Source organism: Lepisma saccharinum, chromosome 17, assembly GCF_977018435.1.
Source record: "Lepisma saccharinum chromosome 17, izLepSacc3.1, whole genome shotgun sequence".
NCBI lineage: Eukaryota > Metazoa > Arthropoda > Insecta > Zygentoma > Lepismatidae > Lepisma > Lepisma saccharinum.
In genome coordinates, this window is record NC_139245.1 from 28,629,897 (window position 1) to 28,656,820 (window position 26,924).

General features: G+C 39.7%; 2 protein-coding genes across 3 annotated transcripts in view; both read right to left on the reverse strand.

The window, feature by feature from the left end:
* Window positions 1-26,924, reverse strand: part of Wnt6 (Wnt oncogene analog 6) — a 168,507-nt gene that overhangs the window by 84,154 nt on the left and 57,429 nt on the right. The window lies entirely within an intron of this gene.
* On the reverse strand, window positions 7,500-8,891 carry LOC146001350 (uncharacterized). The gene has a single exon (XM_083138665.1). It carries the CDS (start codon window positions 8,889-8,891, stop codon window positions 7,500-7,502), a length of 1,392 nt encoding a protein of 463 aa, XP_082994791.1.

Consider the following 26,924-nt stretch of genomic DNA (forward strand, 5'->3'; position numbering starts at 1 on the left):
TGATTTGGTTACTTTTACTTGTATTTCTCTGCCAATTGCGACAATGAAGATGAGCGATAATATGAAATTGATGAAGAAACACTCACAAAATATTAACCACAATGTGGTTAAAGAACGACTTGTACAAGCTTTGGTCCTCTCTGCACATCTTGACTATTGCGATAGCGTATATGCTGATTGTAACGAAATTCTGGCAATGAGAATTCTGACATTATCAGAAGTTTGGGCGTCCATGCCATAGAGGAGAAACCTTCCACCGACTGCTGCAAGAGAGGAAAAGAGTGAACTGAACCGTCCCTTTAACCAATGTCCTTGAGACACTGCAGCTGCGTTTAAGCACACTGCACCATATGAGCCTCAATTGCAAGTCCATCGTTGGTGCACATGTGTCAGTTTGTGACTTTCCCTCCCCTCCACACACACACACAATCTCTCTTTCGCTCACTCCCTCTGAAGAGGGTCACATAATGAAGAAAATCTAATATTTGAAATATGGTAAAAGTATTAACTAATCATCTAACATAGGGTGTGAAATTCTGGGGGGTTACGGGGGAGTTCCCTCTGATCCTAAAAAAATCCCCTCCACTAAAAATTCCTGGGAGGGAGTTTTAATTATAAGAACAAAAGCAGTTTTCTCAAATATACTTTACTAAATATAATAATGAAAGCAATAATTGTTTGCGAGTGTTGCATATGCTCTCTCGCTCTCTCTCAACAAAGAGACCGTTAAAGAGATCTACATCAATAGCAATATATAAACAATAAAAATAAAACAAGAATGCAGGACAATTATAAGTATGAAATCTAATTGATTTACATTAATATACAAAGCAAAAAAATTAAACAAAGACTTACAATATACGCATTTCAACTATTCTGTATTATTATCCGTATGTTTGAGTTTGGTTTGGTTTGAGTGGCTGTTTTAACTTTTAAGTCCACTTTGTGCACAGTTAGGCTAATCTGGACTGGACTATCGTTTAAAGTGGAATCCGAACCACTATGTGCCTCCACCGGATATCGAACTAGGGACCCCTTGATTACAAGGCGACGACGCTACCACTGCGCCATCGGGGAGGCCGTATATTATTCGTATGCGTGTGTGTGTGTGTGTGTGTGTGTGCTGAGCCTAAGACCTGGACCAGCTCACTATGACACCTGGTCCTAGGCTATGGAAAAGGGAGAAGACTAGGCTCATTCATGACGTCTTCAAGGAAGCCATGTTGCCATCCCAACGGTAGTCAGGTTGCAAACTCATAAAAATTCAGGTTGCCAACTCATAAGAATTCAGGTTGCCAACTCATAAGAATTCAGGTTGCCAACTCATAAGAATTCAGGTTGCCAACTCCTAAGAATTCAGGTTGCCAACTTCAAAATCGCCATTATCTTCTTTTTCAAATCAGCTTAATTCACACAGTTTCTAAGAGATTTCTCTTCAGTATTTTACTTTCTAGGCTTCAGGCTTCGCAGATAGCCTAACTAGCCTGAAATATACGCTCCTGATATATACCTAGGTATGTATATATATATATAATATATCGTAAGTTACTTTTATACGTAACAGCATAATTAATATGTATATAATAATAATAATAATTCACATGCCCATATATAGTATATACAAAGGCTGTCACAGAGAAGGTGAGACAGATTTTTTCCTGGCTTGGCAACACTGCCTATGGTTTCGGCGCTAGTCGCGTCATATAGAATGACTCATTCTGTTTCCATAGCAAGTTGTCACATGTCGCGAAACCACGTTAGTGAGCAGCTGTGTTGATTTACGTGGAACGTGTTTCGTTTACCTCTCCAGGTTTTTGTGTATAACATTGCTTTTCGCGATGAGTATTCAAGATGAACAGTGACATGCCATAAAATTTTGGGATCGAAGAGCATGATGTACCAACACATTGTCCCTCCCGGGCAAACTGGGAATGCAGAGTATTACCAAGGAGTCATTGAGACTCTGCGCCAGCACGTAGCAAAAAAGAGGCCGCATTTGAAGAACTCCTTCATATTGCACCACGATAACGCACGCCCGCATACCACGCGGGCTTCTCAGGATTACGCGACGAAGAGAAAAATAGAAATTTTCCCACATCCAGCATACAGCCCGGACCTTGCACCCTGCGACTTTTGGCTATTTCCACTTTTAAAGGCCGCTTTACGTGATCGTCATCACACCGCAGCGCAAGTTTTCTTCAGTTCGCTACCTGACGACGAATTTTCAAAGACATTCAAAATGTGGCAGGAGCGTATGGATGCTTGCTTAGCTGTCAATGGTGCCTATTTTGAAAAAAAGATGTACGTCTACTCGATATGGCTGATTCTGAATAAAAAATTTGTGGTTTGTAATTTTTTTGTTTCATTTTAATGATTCTTGGAGGGGTCCATGTACATGCTTGTCTTTTAACTGCTACGCAGTCACGACTTTTTGACCTATTGCGCTCATATTGGTCTCAATCGGCAGCTAATGAACCAGATTTTCACCCTAGTACATTTGCTAGCCAATGGAGGTCGCTGTTTTCCTATACAGGAATTAGTCTCACCTTCTCTGCGACAGCCTTTGTATATGTGTGTGTGTCTTTGTGTGTGGGTGTGATTTAAATTCTTTTTCACCCTACCAGTGTTCAATGATTTCGCACCCTGATCTGATATAAATTGGCCTAAAAATTATTGTGTACATGGGGACCTTACTGTGTTGTTAACCCTGGACCTGTACTATACGAGGAGGGAGCTTACAGCCCCTGCTCTTCCCAATCTACATGAACGCAAAACTTGAAAGCCCTTGGGAATGCAGAGAGGTGTTCCTGCTGGTCGGGTTTGGACTCATCCTTGAAAACAATCTGCAACACCCCTAATTCCCTCCCCCCACATTTCCCTCTCCCCTCTGGTGGGAACACCTGGGCCAGGAGTGACCCGATTTTTTTCCACCACCAGCTGGGAACGTAAATAATGCCAGCTCAGGATTGCCAGGCACAGAAAATTAACTTCCCTCACACAAAAAATAAAATAGCTTACAATTTTTCCGAATCCGCGTGTTGGCAGCTGCTCTGCTTACTATCTAACATTTGTCAAAGGGATTGGAACAACACAGGATAAATTTACAATGGGAATCAAGGAGTTACTAAGACACACATGAGCCGTGGTAGGTCAGTCGTTTTATATATATATATATATATATATATATATATATATATATATATATATATATATATATATATATGCGGCTCCGACGCTTACCTAGCGCCGTATAAAGTGGAGGAAACTGGAGGGTAAAGGCGACCAGCGCCGTGGTGCTGATCACGTAACCTCACACTTTCGACCGTGAACAAGCAAGTGTTGGGCCCTAACTCCACACCCCCTATACTCCTTCATGGCGTGGTTCAAAGCACAGGCGCCTCGCCGATGGCGCAGTGGTAGCGTCGTCGCCTTGTAATCAAGGGGTCCCGGGTTCAATTCTCGGCGGAGGAACATAATGGTTTGGATCCCACTTTAAACTTTAAAAGTCCACTAATCGGGACTGGACCTACAGTTTAAAGTGGAATCCGAACCACTACGTGCCTCCACAGGGTATCGAACCCGGGACCCCTTTATTACAAGGTAATAAATGAAATTATACATACAAATATGAATGAAATTAAAACATCCGCCAAATAGCATATTAGGAATGGGACGGAAGAATTAAAGAAAAATTTGGAAGAGTTTGCTTTAAGTTCGCAGAGATTGGTTAATACGGGTTACAGTCTAAGGTGGGATCCGAAACAATGTGCCCGGCTCCACCGGGATTCGAGCCCAGGACCCTATGATTACACAGGGTGTCTAGAAAAATAACAAATGCAAAATTCTCGACTTTTTGTTAACATTTATTTAATCGCCCCCTACTTAGGTATAGTTCGAAATAAGGAAAATATATATTTTTATTAAATGAAAAATCCCTACCACAAGGGAAAGCTGAAGCTGTACTGTAACAAGAGATTTAGACTTGCTTTAATTATTAATGCATGTAAAAATTAATGCTTCAGACTTTAAATATACCTGTTGATTTCTTGACTTTTTCTTAACTGGTAGATACCCTGGAACAAGGCAACAACGATCACTACGCCATCAGGAAGACGAAAAATAAACTAAAATAAAAACCATTCTATAACTTTATTAGCGGGACGGAAAAAGTTCTTATTCAAAGTCTTGCAACTGCTAGTATTTCTATTCTACGGCAACAACTGGATAAAAACAGACATTACATAACTCATCTTTAACAATACAAAATACATCCACCCTGGGCTGTAATTTGGTCTGTATAAAGTGGCAGAAAAGAAGAGACAAGTTTGTTCTTGTCATTCAGAGCTTTTTCCCCCCAGTTCTGTGAGAAGAGGTAGCAAGGGAAAGGGGCCATCGACGAAAGCTGCCGGCTTTTTACAAAGGACAACAAAGAGGAACTGAATGAAGAGGGATCTTATCTGGAGAGAGGGAAATCCTTAAATTTTTGTCTCCTCAATGGCTTGCTTTCAGTCAGCGCGGCTCATCCTTTTCTGTCGGATCACACCAATCTCATTTACCTGTGTGAAAGCTTTGCTGTGTTCGCAAGCATGGGCGAGATTCCTGGTGTGTGAAAGGTTGCCAGGAGCAGAGGGAAAAAATATACCGATTTCAACCTCAGCTCGTTCATTCATTTCGGGATGGCCTGCTGCGATTTGTAATAACTTGTTTATTTATACTTTCCCTGTGCAAGACACAGTTACAAGAAGGCGGCCGGAGCATGATGCTCATCACATCACCTCCACAAATGGCTGAGGTTGCGAATGCGTCGAGGTCTTATCTCCAAACCTCCATGTGCCTTCACGGCATGTAATGTACGGTCACCGGCAATAAAAATGGGACACCCACATCCAAAAATACTGGCTTCCATGTAATGCGTTATGTGTGTTGCCTAACTCTATGACGTTGAGCAAACTTCAATACAAACTTTTCAATGATAAGTTCTGCTATAGCCGTAAAGTTAGGTAACATACATAACACCGTGCAGAAAAGCCAGTATTTTAGGGTCTACAGGGGCACCACCAGTGTTGCCACCATATGAGGACACAATTTCCCTTTCCAAGGGTAAAATTTCCCTTTTTGCACCAATTTTTCCCTTCACCTAAGCAAATCATATAATAATAATAATAATAATAATAAGTATTATTACTGGTAGTAGCAGTAGCTGTAATTATTTTTTTATTATTAGTGGTGGTGGAAGTAGTAGTAGTAGTAGTATTTCCGCTGGTCCATGTCCGTGTTAATAAAAAAATGTTAAATTTTGGCTAAAATTTCGGTCCGAATAGTATCCCTGCAAAAGGAAAATTTTCCTTCATGTGGCAACATTGCGCACTACTCTTACATCCGGCGCGGTAACCGCCTTTATGACAGTGACCCTCTGTTGCCGCGTTTCCCTACGAATGAACTCGCGGTCAAACAGCCAATCAGGCCTAGTGCTTGGGCAACACCTGACATTAAAAATCCCCCTCCCCAAAGCAGCCAGTAGGGAAACAGGGTTTTGTCAAAATAACCGTTCTGCGAAGTGATTGCACACCGGTTGCAATAGGTGTGCCATTTTTATTGCCGCTGACTGTACAGGAAAAATATGCTTTTTGAAAATATGGTAGAAAATGTAGCAGATAAATTAATCCCTCTCTAAGCTAAGAAGACTATTTATTTTAAAACCTTGAATAAAAATGTGAATAAGCGCTATACACTATCCAGGGAATCTGTGAGGCTAGGGCGCGATAGGGAAGGGGAAGAAGCTCGTATATTCCTTTTCCGGAATGTCTGGAGTAAGAGAATGCGAACGCGTTCTGGGCGCACGTTACGGGTGTGTGCCTCGTCCAATGAATGCGCGGAGGGGAGGTGTCGCGCGAGAGGGGGCGACTCGACTGGTCCAGTAGTTCTGTAGTAAACATTACAGCTCGCAAGCCTACTAGGGGAATTCTGCATTTTGCACCCTTCCCACCTAGTCTGGCCCCGCCCACAAGCTTTCGCCTCTGCGCGTCGCTACTCAAGACATTCAGGAAAAGGAATATAGCTGTAGTCGTGTTTTCGTCCTGCAGGGTCCAGGCGATCCTATTCATTCTCACGTGTTGATTGGTCGAGACCTGGAAGTCACTACTAGCGAAGAGAATTGTTTTCGTTCGCTCGCTCGCTGCAAAGATTCAAGAGACAGAGTATAGAGTCCGTTGCATGATAGTTACGGATGAATTCATGTTTTGCAACAACAAAAAGGGGAGGGGTATAAACAAGAGGGTGGGCTCCTGCGTAGCCAAATGCTTCGAGCTCTCGTCTTTGGTGCGAGCGGTTGTGGGTTCGATTCCGATTCCCGGTAGGACCTCCAGAAATTATTCGGAGTTCACCCAGCGTCGTGACGTCAATTGGAAAGCTACTTGAAAAGAAGAAGTATCGGCTAAGATCTCGAAAGGCAGACAACGGCAGATGGGAGTGGGACTCGATGCGCTGACCAAGCGTTATCCAATGTAAGAGCCGCTCTGGCAAACCCTGGTGCTTACAGGACTGTAGTGCCATTGAGTTATTATATTTTGCAAACAAGGGAATTTCTTGTATCCCCTCTTTCTCATTTCCCACTTCATTTATTACTACTTTCGTTTTCACTACATTTTTACTATTATCATTAATTAAATAACTGCTCTTACCGAATTTCATCGAATAATCGTCGCATATTTTATTCAATTTTTTTTAGCAAAAAAGTGGGGTGCGACCATTATGTGAAGTTTTTTAATTTTAAACACTGTGCCGATGTACTTAAAAATCATTTATTACTAGGTAAACTGTCTTTAGGCAAGATTACGATGCACGGAATACTCGTGAATATAATTATGCTAAAATTGAATAGTCAAAATGGACGCATATAATTTCTTCGTGACAGTTTGGCGAACACTTTTCTGGTCTGATGAAAAAAAAATAACACATTAGTCGGTAATGATTTGTGCAGTTTCGTCGAAAATTTCTTACTGTACGGACTTATAAAATATACAAATCTATTTCATTAATTTTCAGTGCCCTAACTTTTTTCTCTTTGTACAAACAAAGTAAGAAAGTTCCCAGATTCCTTATTCCCTTGTAGAGAACGGTACTTAATTTACTTCCGAAAAGTTACTTTCGCAGAAACGGAACCACACACAGAGTAAGCCCCCCTACCCCTCCAGACTCTTCCGTTCATGAAAGGCGACGCCTGCTCCCCCATTCGCCCGTTATCACCAACGCTCAAGTACTGTTGGGAGCTGAGAAGACTGCAAGGCTGAGGAATGCGAAACTGTTGTCGCCGTGCGCAGCCAGCTAGTCTTCCTTTCAGGGTGGCAGCGGCATAAATGAAAAAGGCATGGTACGAAAACGCATTGCAAATGAATGGAAGATATTACATAGCAACAAGTGAAAGCAATACTAATAATGGAGGAATTTTATTTTGATTATTAAAGTATTTGTACAATAACATGCTTTCCACTCACCTTTCATCAGTCATCGTCACTATCTGATAAGGTTTGTGCCAATTCCGATCCCGAAGATGAATCGCTGTCACTGATGTTGTCGTCTTCATCACTGTCAATACCACCTAGTGAAATAACGATTCTATCCACAGTGTCCTCCATCAGACCATCTTTCTGCCAGTAGTCCTGTTCGACAGTGATGACATGCCTGTCATATCCTTCCCAGTCAGCTGGCGTCACAGATTCCACCGCACTCTTTGTCACTTCCTCCAACCTTGACAACGTCAAATCTCCTGTTATATTTTTCTCCCTCACAAGTCGTTTTATTTTAGCCCACGCTAGTTCAATGGCATTCAATTCGCACATGTAAAGAGGCAACCGAAGCACTGAATGGCCATTCGTCTTCAAAAGTTCGTCCACACGAAAAATCTTATCTGGCGGCCTGTACTTTTCGATCAATTGGAATAATTCAAATTTTTTCATGCTTTCTGAAAATGGCACTTTGTTTAGTCTTAACCAGTCTATCATCTCCTGCTTCACAGAATATTTAGTCGGAGGCTTATTCACCTGTATGTTGTGGTAGGGAGCGTTATCCAATACACAAACACTTGCCCTCGGGAGGGCCGGCAGAAGTTTTTCCCTCACCCATTTCTCGAAGTTAACGGAATTCATCTGTCCATGATAGTCTCCGGTTGCCTTTCCTGCCCTAAAAATCAACTTTGATACATTTATGAAGCCGTGCCTTGAACCAGCATGAACTAAAATTAACCTATTGGAGGAACTGGTGTTGGTTGACACTCCTTGTACTGAATCACTTTGCCAGCATTTCCCAAAGGTGAGATTGTTGTCGACCCATGACTCGTCGATATATACTATCACACGATTCTCCGATCTCAATTTTTTAATTGCCCTTAGATATTTGGCACGCCAATGAACAATATTTGGACGTTCTATGAGAATTTTTTTGTTGCTTCTGCATTTTTTCCAACTGAAACCCATATCATGAAGCAGACGACGTAAACTATGCACTTTCCACGGAAAATTAATTTTTTCACGAATGGCTGAAAGAAGTTTCGGTGCCGTTGGTATTGTATTTTTCACAAGGTAAAATTCTTGTATTACGTCTCTGATGACCCTTCGATCGAATTCGTCGCAATGGAATCTGTATTGCTCGGCTCGTCGTCGTTTCTTACCCGGTGTAGACAGTGACGTCTCGCCCGCTTCATGGGCCTCTTTCCTTATTTTTGATACACTCCGCACAGATACGCCCGTGTAATTAGACACACGCAAATTTGATTGCTGTAGCAAGTACTTTAATTTTCCTTCTTTGGCCTCTTCATCACACTGCTGTATCACGTTTCTTATTATCTCCCTAGCTTCACTGTGAATTGTCTGTCCCATTCTTCGCGAAGAAGACATACTCGCACTGCAACAATGGAACAAGAGCACTGAAGTTAGCAAGACGCACACACACAGATCCAAAATAGTTGAGAAAGTAGCGCAGTCTTCCCTCCCGAAGCTGAAAAAAGAGGGTCGTGGGAGGTTCCAACCCTGACGTCAATCAAGGGACAGGGGTGACGCTGTCACTGACCTTTCCGCTTGTTATAGGATCTGCATTTGTGCGAGGGAACTTGAAAGTGCCTTGTGTTTCCTTTTCTGTAGCTTGTGTGATAGTGGGGATGTTCTTTTTTTTTGCAACAACAGTAACACTTCAGTAAGATGCCGCGCAATTGTGCTGTTGCTTTGTGCCAGAACAACGCAAGAAATATAGTAGGTGTAAGCTATTTGCTCCCAAAGCATAGGGGGGTTAGGGTTCAAGCCCCCCCCCCCTACCGAAACTTCTGGCATGTTGGATTAATGCGAGTTCAGAAACTAAAATTTGTAACATATTTTTTAAAAAATATTCGCAGTTGCACAAAATACAACAGACACACAATTCTGAAATGATCGAGTTGAAATTTTCAAACATTTTGAATTCTGAAATTTGAGCGAAATGGGTTTCATTCTCAGAATCACAGCCCACCCGCGACCCCTTCATTTTCACTTCTGCTGTCCTCTTTCCAGTGCTGTTCCTGGATCAGACTGAAAATTCTCTTGCGATTGTCCCAAAATTCCAGTTACAACTTTTAATTCCCTGTTCCATAAGGGTTTAAATGGCCCTTCATAAGTGTTCAAACCTAGAATATCCTGCTTCATAGCGTGTTACATTCACTATCCTTCACCCAGAAGTCGATATACGGTAGTACATACTGTACATTTAACCTATATGCGGTCCTATAAAGCACATACTTGTATAGTGCATAGTGGTTGTATATAATGCTGTTTGAAAAGCATAGGAACAATATGAGCGTCGGAAAGTGGGATCGAACTGGTCTATAGAATATACATCGTTTATTGCAAGTTACAAAATAGCACAATGTTTGTTAGTTTCATTGTTAATAACTGAAATAAAGTCCAGTTAGTTAGTATTCGAACAGAATAACCGAAGAAAAACAGCGTTAGATATAAAAATTGAGGTTACAATGCAGGTACCAGGTTATGTTTTACTATTTAAACCAAAGAATTACTGCTTTCGACAGTTTTCAAAATTCCAAAAATTAAGTTTCGTGTGAATGGTCAAACAACATAATTTTTATGACTAAAGATTATGCGACGCCCATGGGAAAAATTAAGAGTGAACCCCCTCCCCAACATTCTTCCTGCCTATGGCCATGTCCCAAAGGATCCGATTATGTGCAAGATGTGGGTTTCAAAGTGTAAGAGATTAGATCCTGTTAATATCAAAAGAGCCACAGTGTGCTCATCGCATTTTCTGGATGCCGATTACAAACGAAACTTAAAAGCAGAACTGCTGAGCAATGCCTGTAGAACGCAGCTTAATAAAAACGCTGAACCAAGTTTAAATTTACCTGGTTGTGTGGTGAATTGTAGCGTGCAACAGCCAAATTACATAATTGATCGAAGTGGACGTGCCAATAAACGTCAAGATTCGAAAGCGAGCAGTGGAAAACTTGAAGAGTCATCTTCTTGCAAAAGAATTTGCATGGCACACAATAATTCAGAGACTTTGAGTACTGGAAATATACTCAATATACCCAATCTCCAAGAATAATAGTGAGTTGAAACTGTGAAAAAGAAATTAAAATGTGCTGAAGAACAAGTAAAGAAACAATGCAATCGTTTATTACATAAAGTGAAGAATGTTCAAATTAGCAATAAACGTTTGAGGCAACAATTAGCAAAACTTCACAAATTAAAGCAATCTGCTTCCAACGTGTCTAAGAAAGTAAGGGTGTGTGCTTTTTGTGTATTTCCTAGCGTCTGTTAATGCTTCTTCGCGAGAGCACCTGACACGGTCATCCCTCGGGAAAGATGTGAGCAACCGGAGACTCCCGATTCCATTATCAGATTCTCACCCTTTCCTACAGGAATTTCTGTATGTCTGGCAACACTGAAAAATTGAACACCAAGCCGAAACTTCGCTCCCCACACTTCCTCCCCGTTCACCCCCGAACCTCACCCCGCACTCGCAGTCTTCTCAGCTCTCAACAGTACTGCACCCGCGAAGGTTAATAATTTTATTGCGACTCGCCTCCAAATTGCTTTCACGGGGAGACGCAAACATTTGGAAACATGAAAACGGGTTTAGCAGGTGACCGGGACATTCCAGGGGCCCCGCAATTACCAACCTTTCTTTTTCTTCTTTTTTCCTTCCCCGCGCCCTCTCCAACACGCGGCACCTTTCTCCCAGGCTAATAAAGAGACTGTCATTACGGTATGACAATCGGCGAGGCCTCCGTGCGTCCGAAAGCGGTCTTGGTCCTTTCCACGTTCACATGGGTGAAAATGGCACGATACGACGCCTTTTAGTGGTTCTACCCATTGTCGCTCCAAGAGCAGTAGACCACAATCAATTAACACCTAGCTCTCTTTTGTATGTCGGCCTTCGCCCCTCACAGAGGCCCTCCGTGGGCGGTTTTTGAACGGTCCGCCACCGCGCCACTTGGAAATTCTATTCTTTTGATCGCCGGCGACCACCCATGGCCACCTGTGGGACACAAACAATAATAATAAGCCATAAGGCGCAGAAGTGCGTATTGTCTGTTGTTGATCTGCGTGGTGTGGCTGTTAGCATGAGGAAACATGATATTTTGCTCCTTTATATGATTCCCAAGGGCCTGTACCGGTAATAATTGTCGTGCCCAAGCGATGAACTCACCTGGCAAGATCCCTCTCGAATTTTTTCCAAATTATCCGCAAGGCACTGAAGATGTTTGTAAAACCATTATTCTACCAGCATTCAGGCAGAAATCTCTGGTTCAACGGCCAAATATGACTTCGTGAGAAGTTTGGTTTGGTTTATTTTACTTCGATTTTCTGCCACTTTTCGCTAATGATATGGTCAAATTGATGAAGAGACACTCACAATAAACACCCATGCCCAGGTCGGTATTCGAACCCAGAACCCATAGCTTTGTACCGTGCAGTGATAACTTTCAATTTTCAATTTTATTACTCCATATAAACCATATACATTGGTATTTGGAGGGTTCAGTACAGTTCATATAAGAGAAAAATATGTAATTACAAATTTTCTATAATTTACAATCTAGATATTCACTAACACTATAATATTCCTTATTAACTAATAGTTTCTTTAATTTATTTTTGAAACTTGTCATACTTTCTGCTTTTATATCATTTGGTAAATGGTTGAATATTTTAATTGACATCTGTTGGGGTCCTTCTTGAACTAATGTTAGCCTGGTGAAGTAAGGCTTTAAGAGCTGTTTATTTCGGGTGTTATATGTGTGTTCTATTGAACTTCGCAGCGCAATATTTTTTCTGGCATATAATGACATTTCATATATGTACAGAGAAGGGAGGGTTAATATTTTAAATTTCTTAAACAACGTTTTGCACGATTCCCTAGGCTTTATACCTGCTATAATCCTAATGGCTTGCTTTTGTTTTCTAAATGCTTCTAAACTTGCCGGTGAGTTCCCCCAAAATTCTATTGCATAATTTATTAGTGAATGAAACATTGCATAATATACCTGAATTAGTGAATTTGTTTGAAGTGTTTGTTTTAATAACCGCAGTGCAAATATTTTGGAATTTAGTTTTTTAACAAGTATTTTTACGTGGTTTGACCAATTTAGATTTTCATTTATAGTAACTCCTAAAAATTTTGTTTCTCTAACTAATATTACTGGAAGATGGCTATTCTTTACTACATCTTTAATTTTATTGTTTTGTTTTGTGTGAAATAGCATGTAATTTGTTTTCTGTTCATTCAATAGTAATTTATTACTGTCAAACCAAGATTTCATTTCTTCCATTGTTTTTTCAATGTTGGCTTCTAACTCGTTCACATCATTTCCCTTTATTATTGCGCTAGTATCGTCTGCGTACAACAAAATCTTTGTATTCTGTATATTAAATGGTAAATCATTTATGTACAAAAGAAAAAGTAGTGGGCCTAATATTGATCCTTGGGGAACTCCATATTTTAATGTCTTTAGAGTGGATTTGTATTTTCTTACGTTTCCTTCTTTTTCGTGGCTAATTTCAACACATTGCATTCTGTTTGATAAGTATGATTTCATAATTTCAAGCGCGTTACCCCTTATCCCATAGTGTTCCATTTTAGAAATTAATATTTTGTGGTTTACTAAATCAAAGGCTTTTGTCAAGTCGTAAAATATTCCGAGAACTATTTTTTTATCGTTTATACCTTGCAAGATGTTTTCGATTAATGTATGTGTTGCACTTGCTGTGCTTTTATTTTCAGTAAATCCATGTTGTTCTTTTGATAGTACGTTGTGTTTATTAAGGAACTGTAGAAGGCGACGTTTTAGTAAGTTTTCTAGAATTTTGCTTAGCACAGGTAGTAATGAAATTGGTCTGTAATTTTGAACCATGTTTTTACTTCCATTTTTAAATACTGGGTTGACTTTTGCTATTTTTAGTTTAGTGGGAAAGATACCATTCGCGATACATTCATTAAAGAGATATTCTAAAATGGCTGCTAACAACTCCTTGATTTCTTTTATTACTCTGATTGGAAATTCGTCTCCTACAGCCTTTGAGTCTTTTAAATTACATATCTCCTTCGATATTTCATTTGTTGTGGTTGGTGTTAAAAACATGCTTTCTAGAGTGCGTGGTTTAGAGTTACACAAAAGTTGCAATGGGTTTTTTGCATTATTTATATTTGTTACTAAGTTATCTCCTAATTCGGTGAAGTATTTATTAAATGTTTCACACACTACAAATGGATCGTCTATTTCAATATCATTTGTGCATAATTTTATATTGTTATTTGTTTTTCTCTCTTTCATTACAGTATTTTCATTTACAACGTCCCACATTGCTTTGCTTTTGTTGTTTGAAGACACAATTTTGTTCGCATAATATTTTTGTTTGGCATCTCTTATTTGTTTTTTATAGTAATTTATGTAAAATTTATTTACAGATTTATTTATGGGAGTGCGTTGACTTTGACTTATTAGGGATCTTTTTATTTTGCTATATTGTTTTACCTCTCGTGTTATCCATTGTTTTCTCCTTCCAGTTTTGGCTTGAATTTTTCTTTTGGGGAAAGCATTGTCAAAAATATTGTAGAGTGTATTTGTAAAAATTGTGAACTTTTCATCACTGTCTATTTGACTTACATATATTTGGCTCCAAGATTCTATTTCTATCAAAGATTTAAATTTGTACATATTTCTTTGACTATATATTCTATTTTCATGCTTAACAGGTTGTTTGGTAACACGTGTAGTTTTTACGTGCATTATTTGGCACGTGTGATCAGAGAGACCGTTCTTAATGTCATATGAGATGTCACCGTGATCGAGATTTGTAAGAACATTGTCAATTGCAGTTTCGGAATTAGATGTTATTCTGGTAGGCTTTTTAATTAAATAGTTAATATTATACGATAAAGTTAGTGTCAACAAACGGTTTCGCTCAGGGCAGTCTTTTAGAAAATCAACATTGAAATCTCCACAAACTAATACTTTTTTTCTTATGAATATTTGGTATGTTATTTAGTACATTTTCAAGACGTTCAAGAAATATTTCTAAAGACCCTAATTGGCTCCGGTAGACCGAAAGTATGACAAGGTTCAAATTATCTATTGTAACAGCAGCACATTCAAAATTTAATTCCGAGGACTCGTTACACAGTTTGTTCCGCCACGGAAGTTGACTGGTGATCGTATCGAAACGAGACTTGTCAGCGTCTCGGTCTCGTCTCGAAATTTAAATGGCTGTCTCGCTCTCGTCTGGCTTCCGCAGTACAGTCACCGGCAATAAGAATGGCACACCTAGATCGTGAAATGCTCGCTTCCATGCAAGGAGTTATGCGTGTTGCCTAACTCTACGCCAATAAGTGGATTTTAATAGCCAATTTTTAATGGAAACTTCTACCACTCCCGTAGTGTTAGGCAACACACACGACGCCTTGCATGGGAAGCAAGTATTTCACGATCTAGGTGTGCCATTTTTTATTGACGTTGACTGTACAAGTCTCAGTTTCGTAAATATATTACTTACCTGCATATGATTATTTATATCCACTTGGTATGTCTGATTATTTCACATAGTAAAGTATTTTTTGTTGGAAATACCATACGGCCAGACCCCCTGGACCCCCCTAAATACGACCTTGCTTCTCTACTATTAGGGCTACTATGAACTATGGCATTGTTGGGTAGAAATTATTTCAATGTGCCATATTACAATTTTCTTAAAATATTGGTGCTTCTTCTCTGTTTACCTGGAACTAATGTCCCCATTGAAAGAGTGTTTTCGTACAGTCATGGACACTTCTGGGTTGTAATGATTCCATTGAAAATTAATAGGATTGGTACAATCCAGAAGTGTCCGTGACTGTACATGAATGGTTTGTGGACAAATGACAAGAACGTTGCTTCAGTACAAACCTTGAAAACTATGTTGATTAATAAGGTAACTTTATCACACGTGTGTAAACTTTTACATGTTGTTTGAAAAGAAGGACGACAGAACAAGATCCATCCATCGGCAAAATATGAAATAAATGGCTTGTAATTCTAAAGGACTGTTTTCTTTGTGTGCAGTATTTTGCCATCCGTTTCTTCCTTGAGGAAAATATGAATAAGTGTCCCGTTTTGTTGCTTTAAAAATCTGTTACCTTACCCTAGTACAGTCACGGATACTTCTGGGTTGTAGTGTCCGCACTGCAAATCAATGGAGTTATTGCCACCCGGAAGTGTCCGTGACTGTACCATAATTGGTACCTGGTTGTGAGGGTTTATAATCCACAGTTTCGAAACAAAAGGAAATTTATTCGAAACAGCGATCGCAGCGCTCCTATCGGCAAAATTAGGAAGTAAACAATCAAACAAGTAACATGTTTCCAGAAGGATAGAAAGAAAATGAATAATAATAATGATGATAATAAGATCGTGACGCTCACCTCGCTTGGACCACCCACAATTCCATGCGTTAACTCAAACGTCAGTATCATGGGAATCCACACTTGACAACATTTGAGAAAATGGTAATGAGCGTGTCTCACAGCGGGGAGTCCACTCCTTGGACTGTCTCCTTTTCAGTGCAAGTGACGGCCCTGCCTTAGTTGTAACCCTTTGCTTAACATGCGGCCAACAGTACACATGCCGCGATGACACGTGCTTGCGGATCATTGTCGGAACAAAAAAGAAAAAAAAAGAAAAAGAGATGGAAGTTAATTTTCCTACAAAAACTGACATTTTCGGAATGACAACCTTTCTTCCACGTTAATATTGCGTAGAGCAGTGATTTCCAACCAGGGGGCCGCGAGATCGGCCTAAGGGTGCCGCGAGATATTTTAGAGATAAACGAAAAAACGAAAATAAATACATGTATTATTAGGAAGTAGGCAAAATAAATATTATATCGAATTAATTACTCTCAGGCCCAACAGATGGTGACACTGGTCGACGCAGTTGTTCCTGAGGATGAATTAGTTTCTCTTACATAGTTCCTGGTATCAGTCATTTGTGCTCTGTACTCTGTCTCGGATATCTCTGGAGCAAGCGAACGAAAACAAGTCTCTGCGCGACGCGAGACGGCTCCACCAATGAACACGTGAGAGAGAATGGTATTGCTCCGCCCACTCGATCCCCCTTCTTCCAGAGATAACCGAGGCAGAGTATAAGCATCAATCACAAGTCCCACATTAATAAAACAATTTCGGGTACTGGAATAGGTAATTATTTGACAATAATTTAAACTTGCTCCTCGTAACATATTCCACTTCCATTTAAGATTAAAAATTTAAAAAAAATCTAACAAGGGTGTCCGAAGTTTTCAACCTCATTCCCAAGGGTGCCGCGAATGTAAAAAGGTTGAGAATCCCTGCAGTAGATCCTCGTTTTCTGCAAGCCAAGTAACAAGGGCGTATTTAGCGACGGGGGTCCAGAGGTCGGGACCCCTCCGAAAGACTTACCAAGTACCAAAATAAAATAATGAAAATTTACTTTTTTAGCATTTGTTGGACTATAATCGATGGTAATTTATTTCCTATCAATTGGAAGACAAGGATTATTATATTCGGATCATACTGCTTTGAAGGACAGCACCAAGAAAGATATATGCACATTACTCTTATGAAAATGTGCATAAAATATTATTCAGGAACATCCTTTTTTATTATTAAATAAATATTCATTTCTTTATCTATTTGACATTAATTTCCTTGTTTTTATACAAATTTGGCGATCTTAAATACACGCAAACAATACGCTGATAATTCTGATGCCATCTTTTTAAGTATCCACGTAATAATAAAAATGCAATAGTAATAAATGTACATATTTTAATTAATATTTAATTTAATTTGTAATTTAATTGTTTTAATTTAAACATTATTATTATTATTATTATTATTATATCTGGGACTAGTGTTGCCCACGAGACGAGACTTTGGCCTGTCTCGTCTCGTAGAAATGCTATGAAATGCTGTCTCGTCTCGAAAATATTCGTTTGTTCTCGGGACACATGATTAATCTCGTCTCGTCTCGAATTTTTAAAAGCCTGTCCCGTCTCGTCCCGTGGGCAACACTATCTGGGACACTTGGTTCGGACCCACCTGAAATATATTTCCAGATACGTGCCTGCCAAGGTGTACTGTGGAAAAGAGGTTGAGATTGGAGTGCTTTCCCCAAAGACACGTTTTACACCAGTGGTTCTCAACATTCATGAGCCTGCAACCCGGTAAATTTGTAACTCGAGAATGACCCAACAGCTAAAATTCAAATTTTGAGCCTGCATGGGTGACAGTCCCCTCTCAGTGGCTTTGATTTTTCTCTCATTGCTGGTGAACCCAATGGAATGTCATCTTCCGGAGGTTGCCAGCTTGGGCTGCAAGTCGCAAAGTTCAGGAGAACCTCTCGCGGCCCAGTATAATCGACGCCAGGGGCCGGAGGTTGAGAAACACTGCTTTACACTGAAGTACACCATAGAGGCTGTCTGTATCCTTGCAGTAAAAAAGCTAAACACGTGACCCCCCCCCCCCCCAATGAGCTCAGTCGTTAGGGCGTCAGACTACCATGCGATAGACCCGGGTTCGATCGAGGAAGAACCCAGAATTTTTCCCTCACCTCTTCAAGCGGCTCCGGCGCCTACCCAGCGTCGTATAACGTGGTTACCTGGAGAAAACTCGGGGGGCAATGCCGGCCAGGGGCGTGGTGCTGATCACATCACCCCCACCTTCGGCCATGATCAAGAAAGTGTGGCACCCTAACTACACACCCCCTATACGCCTTCATGGCGTGGTGCAAAGCACAGGGAGCACTTTACTTTTTTTACGTCACAATAAAAACTTTTTACTCAACCGAAAGCATATTTGTGTTTTCCACATAAAAAAAGATTACATAATATTATACGCAAAATGTATTTTATCCATACAATAAAGTATTGATTGATTGATTTGATTTATTTAACTTCGATTTTATACTACTTTTGGTTCATCGCGAGGATGAGTGATAACATGACGAAATTGATGAGGGGCACTCACGAATAACATGCATGCCCAGGCAGGGAGGGATTTGAAATCGGGACCACCTCACATCGTAGCGCGATGTGATAACCACTCCGCCCTTTGGGCGATGAAAGGGAGACGGACGAACACATCCTCCTTAACTGCCCTTCAACACCTGACCTAAGAGAAAAGTTGCTGAAAAACATAGGGAAGGAGGTAATACAAGTGACAGGCGACAGAACAAAGAACAACGAAACCGGACAACAAGTGGGGAGATATCTGTGGGAATTAAGAGGACGGCGGAGAAAGCAGTGAAGAGAGAGAACATGCGCCTAACGAAGTATCTTGATACTGTAGTATATAACCCTGGTTTTTTCATATGTACAATATAGATATACAGGGTTATTCGAAACGATTGCAGGGGTTTCAATAATTTTTTTCTGGGCTGGTAATGAAACATATAGCATTTATAACCATGCAAATTGATGGAGACACTCACAAAGTTTTATTTCTTAATAGGCAATGACGAGCCGCTAGGGACAGCCTTATAGAAACTTGAAAATATGTGTTAAACATTCAATTTTTCAATTATGATATGATATCTATTTACTTCTCGTGTGCGAGCCGACTACATACACGAGTTATTTAGAATGATTGTCGGGATTTCAATATTTTTTTCTGCCTCCTAACGGCCAAATGCGTAACTACAGGACATTCATCGTAGCGCGCCATGTATTAACTAACGAGCCTTAGCAACTTGGAAATACATGCTTATGTATGCCCGTATGCATATAATAGCATAAATAAACAAAATGTAACCTGCCTAACCTATTTGCATACTTGTTTCTGCTATTATATGCCTACCTGGATAGGTTAGGAAGGTCAGGTTTGGCGCTTTTAGCATATATCTCCCAAGTTGCTACCGCTAGTAGACACAAAAAAATATTGAAATCTCCACAATCATTCTGAATAACCTTGTATATGTAGTCGGCTCGCACACGAGGTAAATGAATAAATACCTTATCATATATCACAACGACTATATCCTTCATGGCCTATCCTTATGGCTTCGAAAAGATTTATCTGTTGCGCGCGGACACACACACAGAAAGAGCTGTCGAAGATAGCCCTTTTGGTAAGAATTTGGAATTGTTGAAAAGGCAAGGAAACAATGGACAAGAATGTTCAAAGAAATGTAAAACGTACTTCTGGGGAGAGGCGAATGCAGTTGGAATTCCTTCGTCCATCAAAACGCGGGAAAAACCGATAAAGAACTACAGCTCAAGACTACTTGGGTAATAAATTGCTTGTAATTCTAACTACTATTAATTGGCTGACTTGTAAGGTAAGGGGGAGAGGGGTGTTACCATTCCTCACCTTGCCCTGCTTTTTTCTTCGTCTTTTGTGACTCGTTTCTGCCCCTCCCACGAGGCCACCCTTGGGGTTTCGGGGCCTCGACCACAAGGGATGCTCGTAATAGCCGCTCGCTCGTCTAACAAATATGTGGTTGCATGTGTGAGGTCCAACGCGAACACACTTATCAAGCATTATTTCCCGCCACCCTCTTCGCTCTTCTTCTTTGAAATGGCCCCCTTTCGGCCAACCTTCTGTCACTGAAATACTGACCCAATCGCTTCTCTTCGGGCATTTACCAAGAATGCTCATAGTATCCACATTCCGCCCTGGGAAAGACAAAGTGTACATTTTTTCTCTCCTTCCGAGGATAGAATTGAGTTGCAACGTGCCCCCCCCCCCCCCAAACAACTTAATTATCATCGTTGCATCCATTGGGAACCTTGATATTTGGCAAATCCGATAATATTATTTTTGTATTTTGTATTACTTTCTTGTTTACTCTGTGAACACTGTAATTGGGCATGTGCCTGTGTTCGAAATAAATAAATAAATTTTAATTGTTGAATCAAATTGTTGTTTTAAGTCGACTTTATGCACAGATATGCTAACCGAGACTGGACCTACAGTTTAAAGTAGGTCCGAACCACCGTACAATGTGCCCTCCACCGGTATCGAACCCGCGACCTCTTGATTACAAGGAGACGACGTCACCAATACGTCATCATCACTGAGGCCCCCTTCATTGTTGAAAAAAAGTGTTTATAGATGCGCAATGAACACACTTCTCATCTATACGAAATCGCGAAATAACGCGAAATTGGCATAGTGTGTGAATTTTGGCTTTCTCGCGGATTTCAACACATTTTCTGCTGAAAAAACTAATAATATCGCGAAAATCCAAGTCTCATAAAATTGTACAGTCACCGGCAATAAAAATGGGACAACTAGATCCTGAAAAACTAGCTTCCCTGTAATGTGTTATGCGTGTTGCCCAACTCTACGGCGATGAGTGGATTTTAAGAGAAAATTTTCAATGACAAATTCTACAATCGCCGTAGAGTTAGGCAACAAATAAAGCTAGTTTTTAAGGACCTAGGTATCTTATTTTATTGCCGGTGGGTGTACCATATTTACACATGTATAACATGTATAACATGTATAATTCCGATACTCGAAACTAACTGCATGTTTGTTTCCCACGTCAAACCTTATTTCTGATATTCTAAGTGTGGCTATTTGTTTTTTTAAAAAGTTGCGTAATAAAATGGATATATACAATAATACAACAATAACATACCTCGTGAAGTGAGGGGGAATGCTGAGGGACGGTATCCCCCAGATAGCAAAATTTTTGCAAAGCATCCGCCAGCTGTATCATTGTCACCATGTTAAACGCTTAAAGCATAGGTGCATCCCCCCAACTAGCTTCAAGCCTCGAACAAACATGCCCCCAGCTAATATTTGGTTCCGAACCAAGTGTATCAATAATAATAATGTTTAAATTAAAATAAGTTATAATTAAATAAAATATGTAAATTTATTAATATTGTGTTTTTATTATTACACGAATACGTAAAAAGATGGTATAAGAATATACGTAGATATAACATCATATATTTATTATCAAGCTTGTGTGTACTTAAGATCGCCAAAATTTGTATAAAAACAAGGAAATTAATTTCAAATAGATAAAGAATTGAATATTTATTCAATAATAAAAAAAGGATGTTAGATACAGTTGACGAAAAGTAAAGAAGTTCCTGATTAATATTTTTTGCATTAGTAGTAGTGTGCATATCTAAATCTTCTCTTGTACTGTCCTTCAAAACAGTATTATCAAAATATAATAATAATAAACATAATAACCCTTACCTTCTGAGTTCATAAGAAATAAATAACCATCAATTATAGTACACAATCGAGTCCAGTTATGCCGAAAAGTATATTTTCATAATACTTGGTAAGCCTTCCGGACCTCTTAGAACCATCCTAAATACATCCTTGCTAATAAACCTGTTTTTTCACACTTAAAGTAGTTTTAAAATTAATAAAAAAACGTAAATATGTAACATGGTTTAGGTAAATAGGGAGTTAGTAGTGGAAAGTATGGGGACCAGGGTGCATAGTAGGGGGACTGGAGAGGGCCGAAAATCCACTTCGCAGGGTAAAACTTTTATCTGGAGCCACCCCTGTTCGGATGTGACAGTCAACAGAAGATTCAGTATGGATGAATGACGATTAGCCCATTTCCCTATACTCTGACGACATAATTCATCTTCCTAGGAGAATTTCTCTAATTTTTTGGAGTTTTTTTGTTTTTTACACAAAATCTCATTTTCTGTGCGATTTTTCCTTTTTCCAATAACAGTTTAGGCTTACACGATAGCCTAATGGTTAACGGATACAATCTGCATTATCCTTCACAAGCAAAAAAGTTAACTTGGAAAATATTTCTCCAAATTTCCTGCAAGAATTGCTTACAAGGAGGTTTGATTGATTGATTGTTTTTTTTTGCTTCGCTTTTCTGCCACTTTTGTCTAACCGCGAGTGATTGATTGGTTTGGTGTTTTAAGTACACTTTATGCACAGTAAGACTCGTCGGGACTCGACCTACAGTTTAAAGTGGTATCCGAACCACTATGCAACGTGCCTTGGTGTTTTAAGTCCACTTTATGCACAGTAAGGCTAATTGGGACTGGACCTACAGTTTAAAGTGGGTCCCGAACCACAATGTGACTCCACCGGGAATCGAACCCGCGACCCCTTGATTACAAGGCGACGACGCTACCACTGCGCCATCGGGGAGGCCCTGTGTAACCGCGAAGATGAGGATGAGTATAATGATGTAATGATGTAATGAAACTGATTAAGGGAAACTCACAAAGAACCTCACAAGAACGGGAATTTCGTTTGCTGATAGATTCTTTCCTGTTCCGTGGAAAATCTCTCTAACGAATTTTTGTTTAAAAATTTCCCTACTCTGAGAGAAATTTTACCTTTTTCGATGAAAATTTCCCTAACCTGAGGACAAAATGTCATTTGTGCGAGGTTTATTTTATTTTATGAGGGGAACTCTGCATACTTGAGGGAAATTTTTCATCATATGAGCGAAACTTTTATTTTTCCCCTTCGAGAGATATTATTAGGAAAATTTCCCCTAAATAAGAAAATTTCCCTTTTGAGGGAAAAAGTGGGAAATTTTCCCTCCGAATATAATTTTTCTTCCAAAGAGGGAAATTTTCACGCGATCAGCCTGGAAAGTTCAGTTGCTCGAAAACAAGGGAAAGATTCTTTGCGAAAAAAAAGAAAGAAAAACCGGTTCAGGCAGCAGCTTCGAAAGACCAATTGCCGTTCCTAATTTGACACGGTGCTGTGCCAGGAACTAGTATAACCAGCATATGCTCCAGAGGAAAGGGAAGAAATGTGTGTGTGTGTGGGGGGGGAAGACAGGGGAGGGATAAACTACAAAAGCACATACACACATATGGAGGCAAAATCGAGAAAGGCACTGGAATTGTAACAGGAAGAAGAAAAAGGAACGTAATTTTTTTTTAAAAAAATCATAATTTATTTATCCATTTTCTGCGCGAAAACGTAATTATTTTCGTTTCGTTATTTACGCGAGATCGCCGGTTTTGAGCCAAGGAGGTAAAAACTAGCACGATTAATATAAAGTGCTGGATAAATCTGGTAAACTTGATTCCACAGATGTTCACGGAAGAGGAAGGTTTCGCTCAGCAATGCCCCTCTCACCTTTCTTTCTTTTTATTTTTTTTTTACCTCCAAACAATTTATTTAACCACCTGGGTAACTATAGTTAATACTTACGGGGAAGTAATAAAACAGGAGGATATTTTCCCTGACATGTCAGAATTTTATGGCCTATGTGTGCTAAGAGTACGTGTACAAGAAGTGAAAAGAATTGCTTCCTAAAAGTTCCACATTTTCTCCGTGTACGTGTACAACGAAGGAATCTGATTATTGTCTGATTTCTCCAAGAATTTCTATATAGCATCAACACTTTTCATAGGCCATTTTCCTTCTAGCGGTTCAGATCCATAGGCTAAAAAATGCTAGAAAAACTAGTGTGGCTAGATTGATTGATTGATTTAGTTTTTACTTCGCGTTTTGTGCCTCTTGGATAATTTGCGAAGATGGGGATGAGTGATGAAATTGATGAATGGACATTCACAAACAACGAAGCCCGAGCGGAATTCGAACTCGGGACCCTTGGCGTCGCAGCGCGATGTGCTAACCACTCGGCCACAGGGTCCGGGTAGTGTGGCTAGAAAAAGCGCAACAAGAAGGTTCATTAGAAATGGTATCCTTACGAGTCCATTACCGGGAATCCATACGAGTTAAACGGGTTGGATAACTTCTAGGCAGGCACGTATCTAGAAATGTATTTCGGGGGGGGGGGGGGGGTGGAGCGAACCAAGTGTCTCAAAATAATAATAATGTTTAAGTTTAATAATTATATTAAATTAATTAAAATAGTATTATTTAAATATTCAAATTAACTAATATTATATTTTTTATTGCATGAATAGGTAAAAATACTTTATAAAGACAGTGATATGACAGCTCGTATTCATTATGTACCTTACGAAAACTCAAGTTCTGCAAAATTTGTAAAAGAAAGAACTGCCCTGGAAAGGAAATTAATGTCAAATAAATAAAGACTTGAATATTTATTGAATATCGAAAAAGGATGTTAAACCCAATAACATTCTTGGTAATATTTTATGCATACCTATTATTATAAGTAGGTACTAAATCTTGTATAAATCTTCTTTGCTACTGTTACTCAAGGTCGTGTGATCCCAATATAATTCTTGCCTTCCAATAAGTTCGGCGGAAATAAAAAAAACACTCGATTAAATAACAAGTATATTTTCATTATTTAATTTTAGGTATTTTATTATTTCATTTTAACACTGATTAACTCTTTCAGGGGGTCCGAACCCCCTGGACTCCCCCCTGAATACGTACTTGCTTGTTGGCTTTATAAAAGATGCAATATATGTAGGAATTTCGACTTTCAGCGGGTTTTTTTATATATACTTCTCAGCGTAATTTCCCCCAAAATTCGCGTTTCTATTTACCACGCTTTTCTGCGAAATATGGCTAAAATTATACATTCACTGTGCTTTTTTTAAACTAGTATTTTAATTTTATTTCACATGCCCTACGCCTATATTGGAAACGATTTTTGAGGAAATTATTTTCCATTACTTATTACGCGACAAATACCGATGTTTCGGCTCTCGTGTGACGGTAGGTGGGCATTCGATCTCCCATCAGAACCCCACGAATTTCCGGTGATGCAAAACGTCCCCATAGAAGATGAAAAATAGTTTGAAACATACATTTATACGTGGTTTTATGTATCGGTCGTAATTATTCCATGTATATAACACGCACCATAGATTTTTGGGGCTAAAGCAGTGACGGCGATTGGGTCCCAAAACCGGGGGAGGGGGTCAATTTGCCAAAACTGGGGGGCAAAGACAGTACATTTCCCTTCGTAGGTAAGATTTACACCGCCACTGGGCTAAAGTTTTGGAAAACTTGCGCGTTATACACTTTTATGAGCTGCAGATTCGTGTGATGCTTTAAAATAAATTAGTGGAAAATCTCAGATTCGATTAGTTCAAGGAAATCACATGTTTCAGTGTGTCAAGAGCTTCAAAGGTGGCCGAAAGTTAAAACAAAACCACGAGAGGTAACAGTGATTTCTGCCGCGGAAGAAGTTACACCAACAGCTACCAACTATATGCTGCGAACAAGAGATATGAATTAGGAATAGGGATGGTATATTGAGTTCGGTTTGGTTTGAGTTGGTGTTTTAAGTCCACTTTATGCACAGTAAGGCTAATCGGGACTGGACCTACAGTTTAAAGTGGGATCCGAACCACTTGTGCCTCCACCGGGTATCGAACCCGGGACCCCTTGATTACAAGGCAAAGACGCTACCACTGCGCCATGGGGGAGGCTAATTAGGAATAGGGATGGTATATTGAGACGAGGCATGGAAGTAGGCCCGTACCCAGGGGCCATGCCCCACTCGAACTCTGAACTATTATAATGTGAACCGATAAAATCCTACCGAGCGATCCGTTTAAGATGTCAGAAAAGTAAACCTTTATACACAAAAAGATTAATGTACGTGTCTCCGAGCAGCTTGTAACAGGTCCGTAGCCAGGCAGGGGCCGGGGGGCTCAGCCCCACTCCGGCACTGCCGCCATTCCCCTTGACATTAGGTAAAACTGTTTTGTATCCTAATTTGTTTGAGGTGAAGAGTGAAAATGTAGACAGAATATATTATTTTGTTCACAACTTCGTTCATCTTGTTTATGAGCAGAAGTCTAAGCAGCGGCAAGTGTTTAAAAGATTCTCCAGACTTTAGAAAGTTCTTTCATAGAGAGCCTTCTTTATCTGTACCTTCCCTGCCCCTGTTGCAGCCTCTCGTTTGACAGAAATCTGTGACTTTGATGTCATAATCCACATTCCTTCCGCATCTGCGTAAAATGTCAACAGATCCCAAGTTTTATTCCTTTGGCCGGGGGTGGAATGTACGGTAGACACTATAATTGAAGTGAATATTGTACATTTTAACATGTATGATATAAATATCAGTATCATCAAAAATAGTCTGGAGTGTGTGCCAGTAGCCGGCATTAGCACTTCAAGAGATATTTTAGAAGATATAGAAAAAAAACGGTAGTATTTGTATGATATTTCTAAATGTCATATTTTAAAATAGCTTAATGACCCCGACACATATAATTTACCATCATTTAATAATATTACACTTTTGAAAAATTGACTTTGTTTACAAAGCCCCCCCTGATAACCCGTGAGCCCCCCTGGAGGTCAGTTCTAGCTACGGGCCTGGCTTGTAATATAAGCAGAAAGGATGTAAGCAATGTAAGTTTCGAATGAGTGGATGTTTATAGACTTCAGCCACATGGCGGTGCTAATGTGCATGGTATTACATGAATGCTACTGCCGCCACGCAGCTGAAGTCAGTAAACCTCCACTCATTCGAAACTTACATATTAGGTTAAATCCAAAAGTAA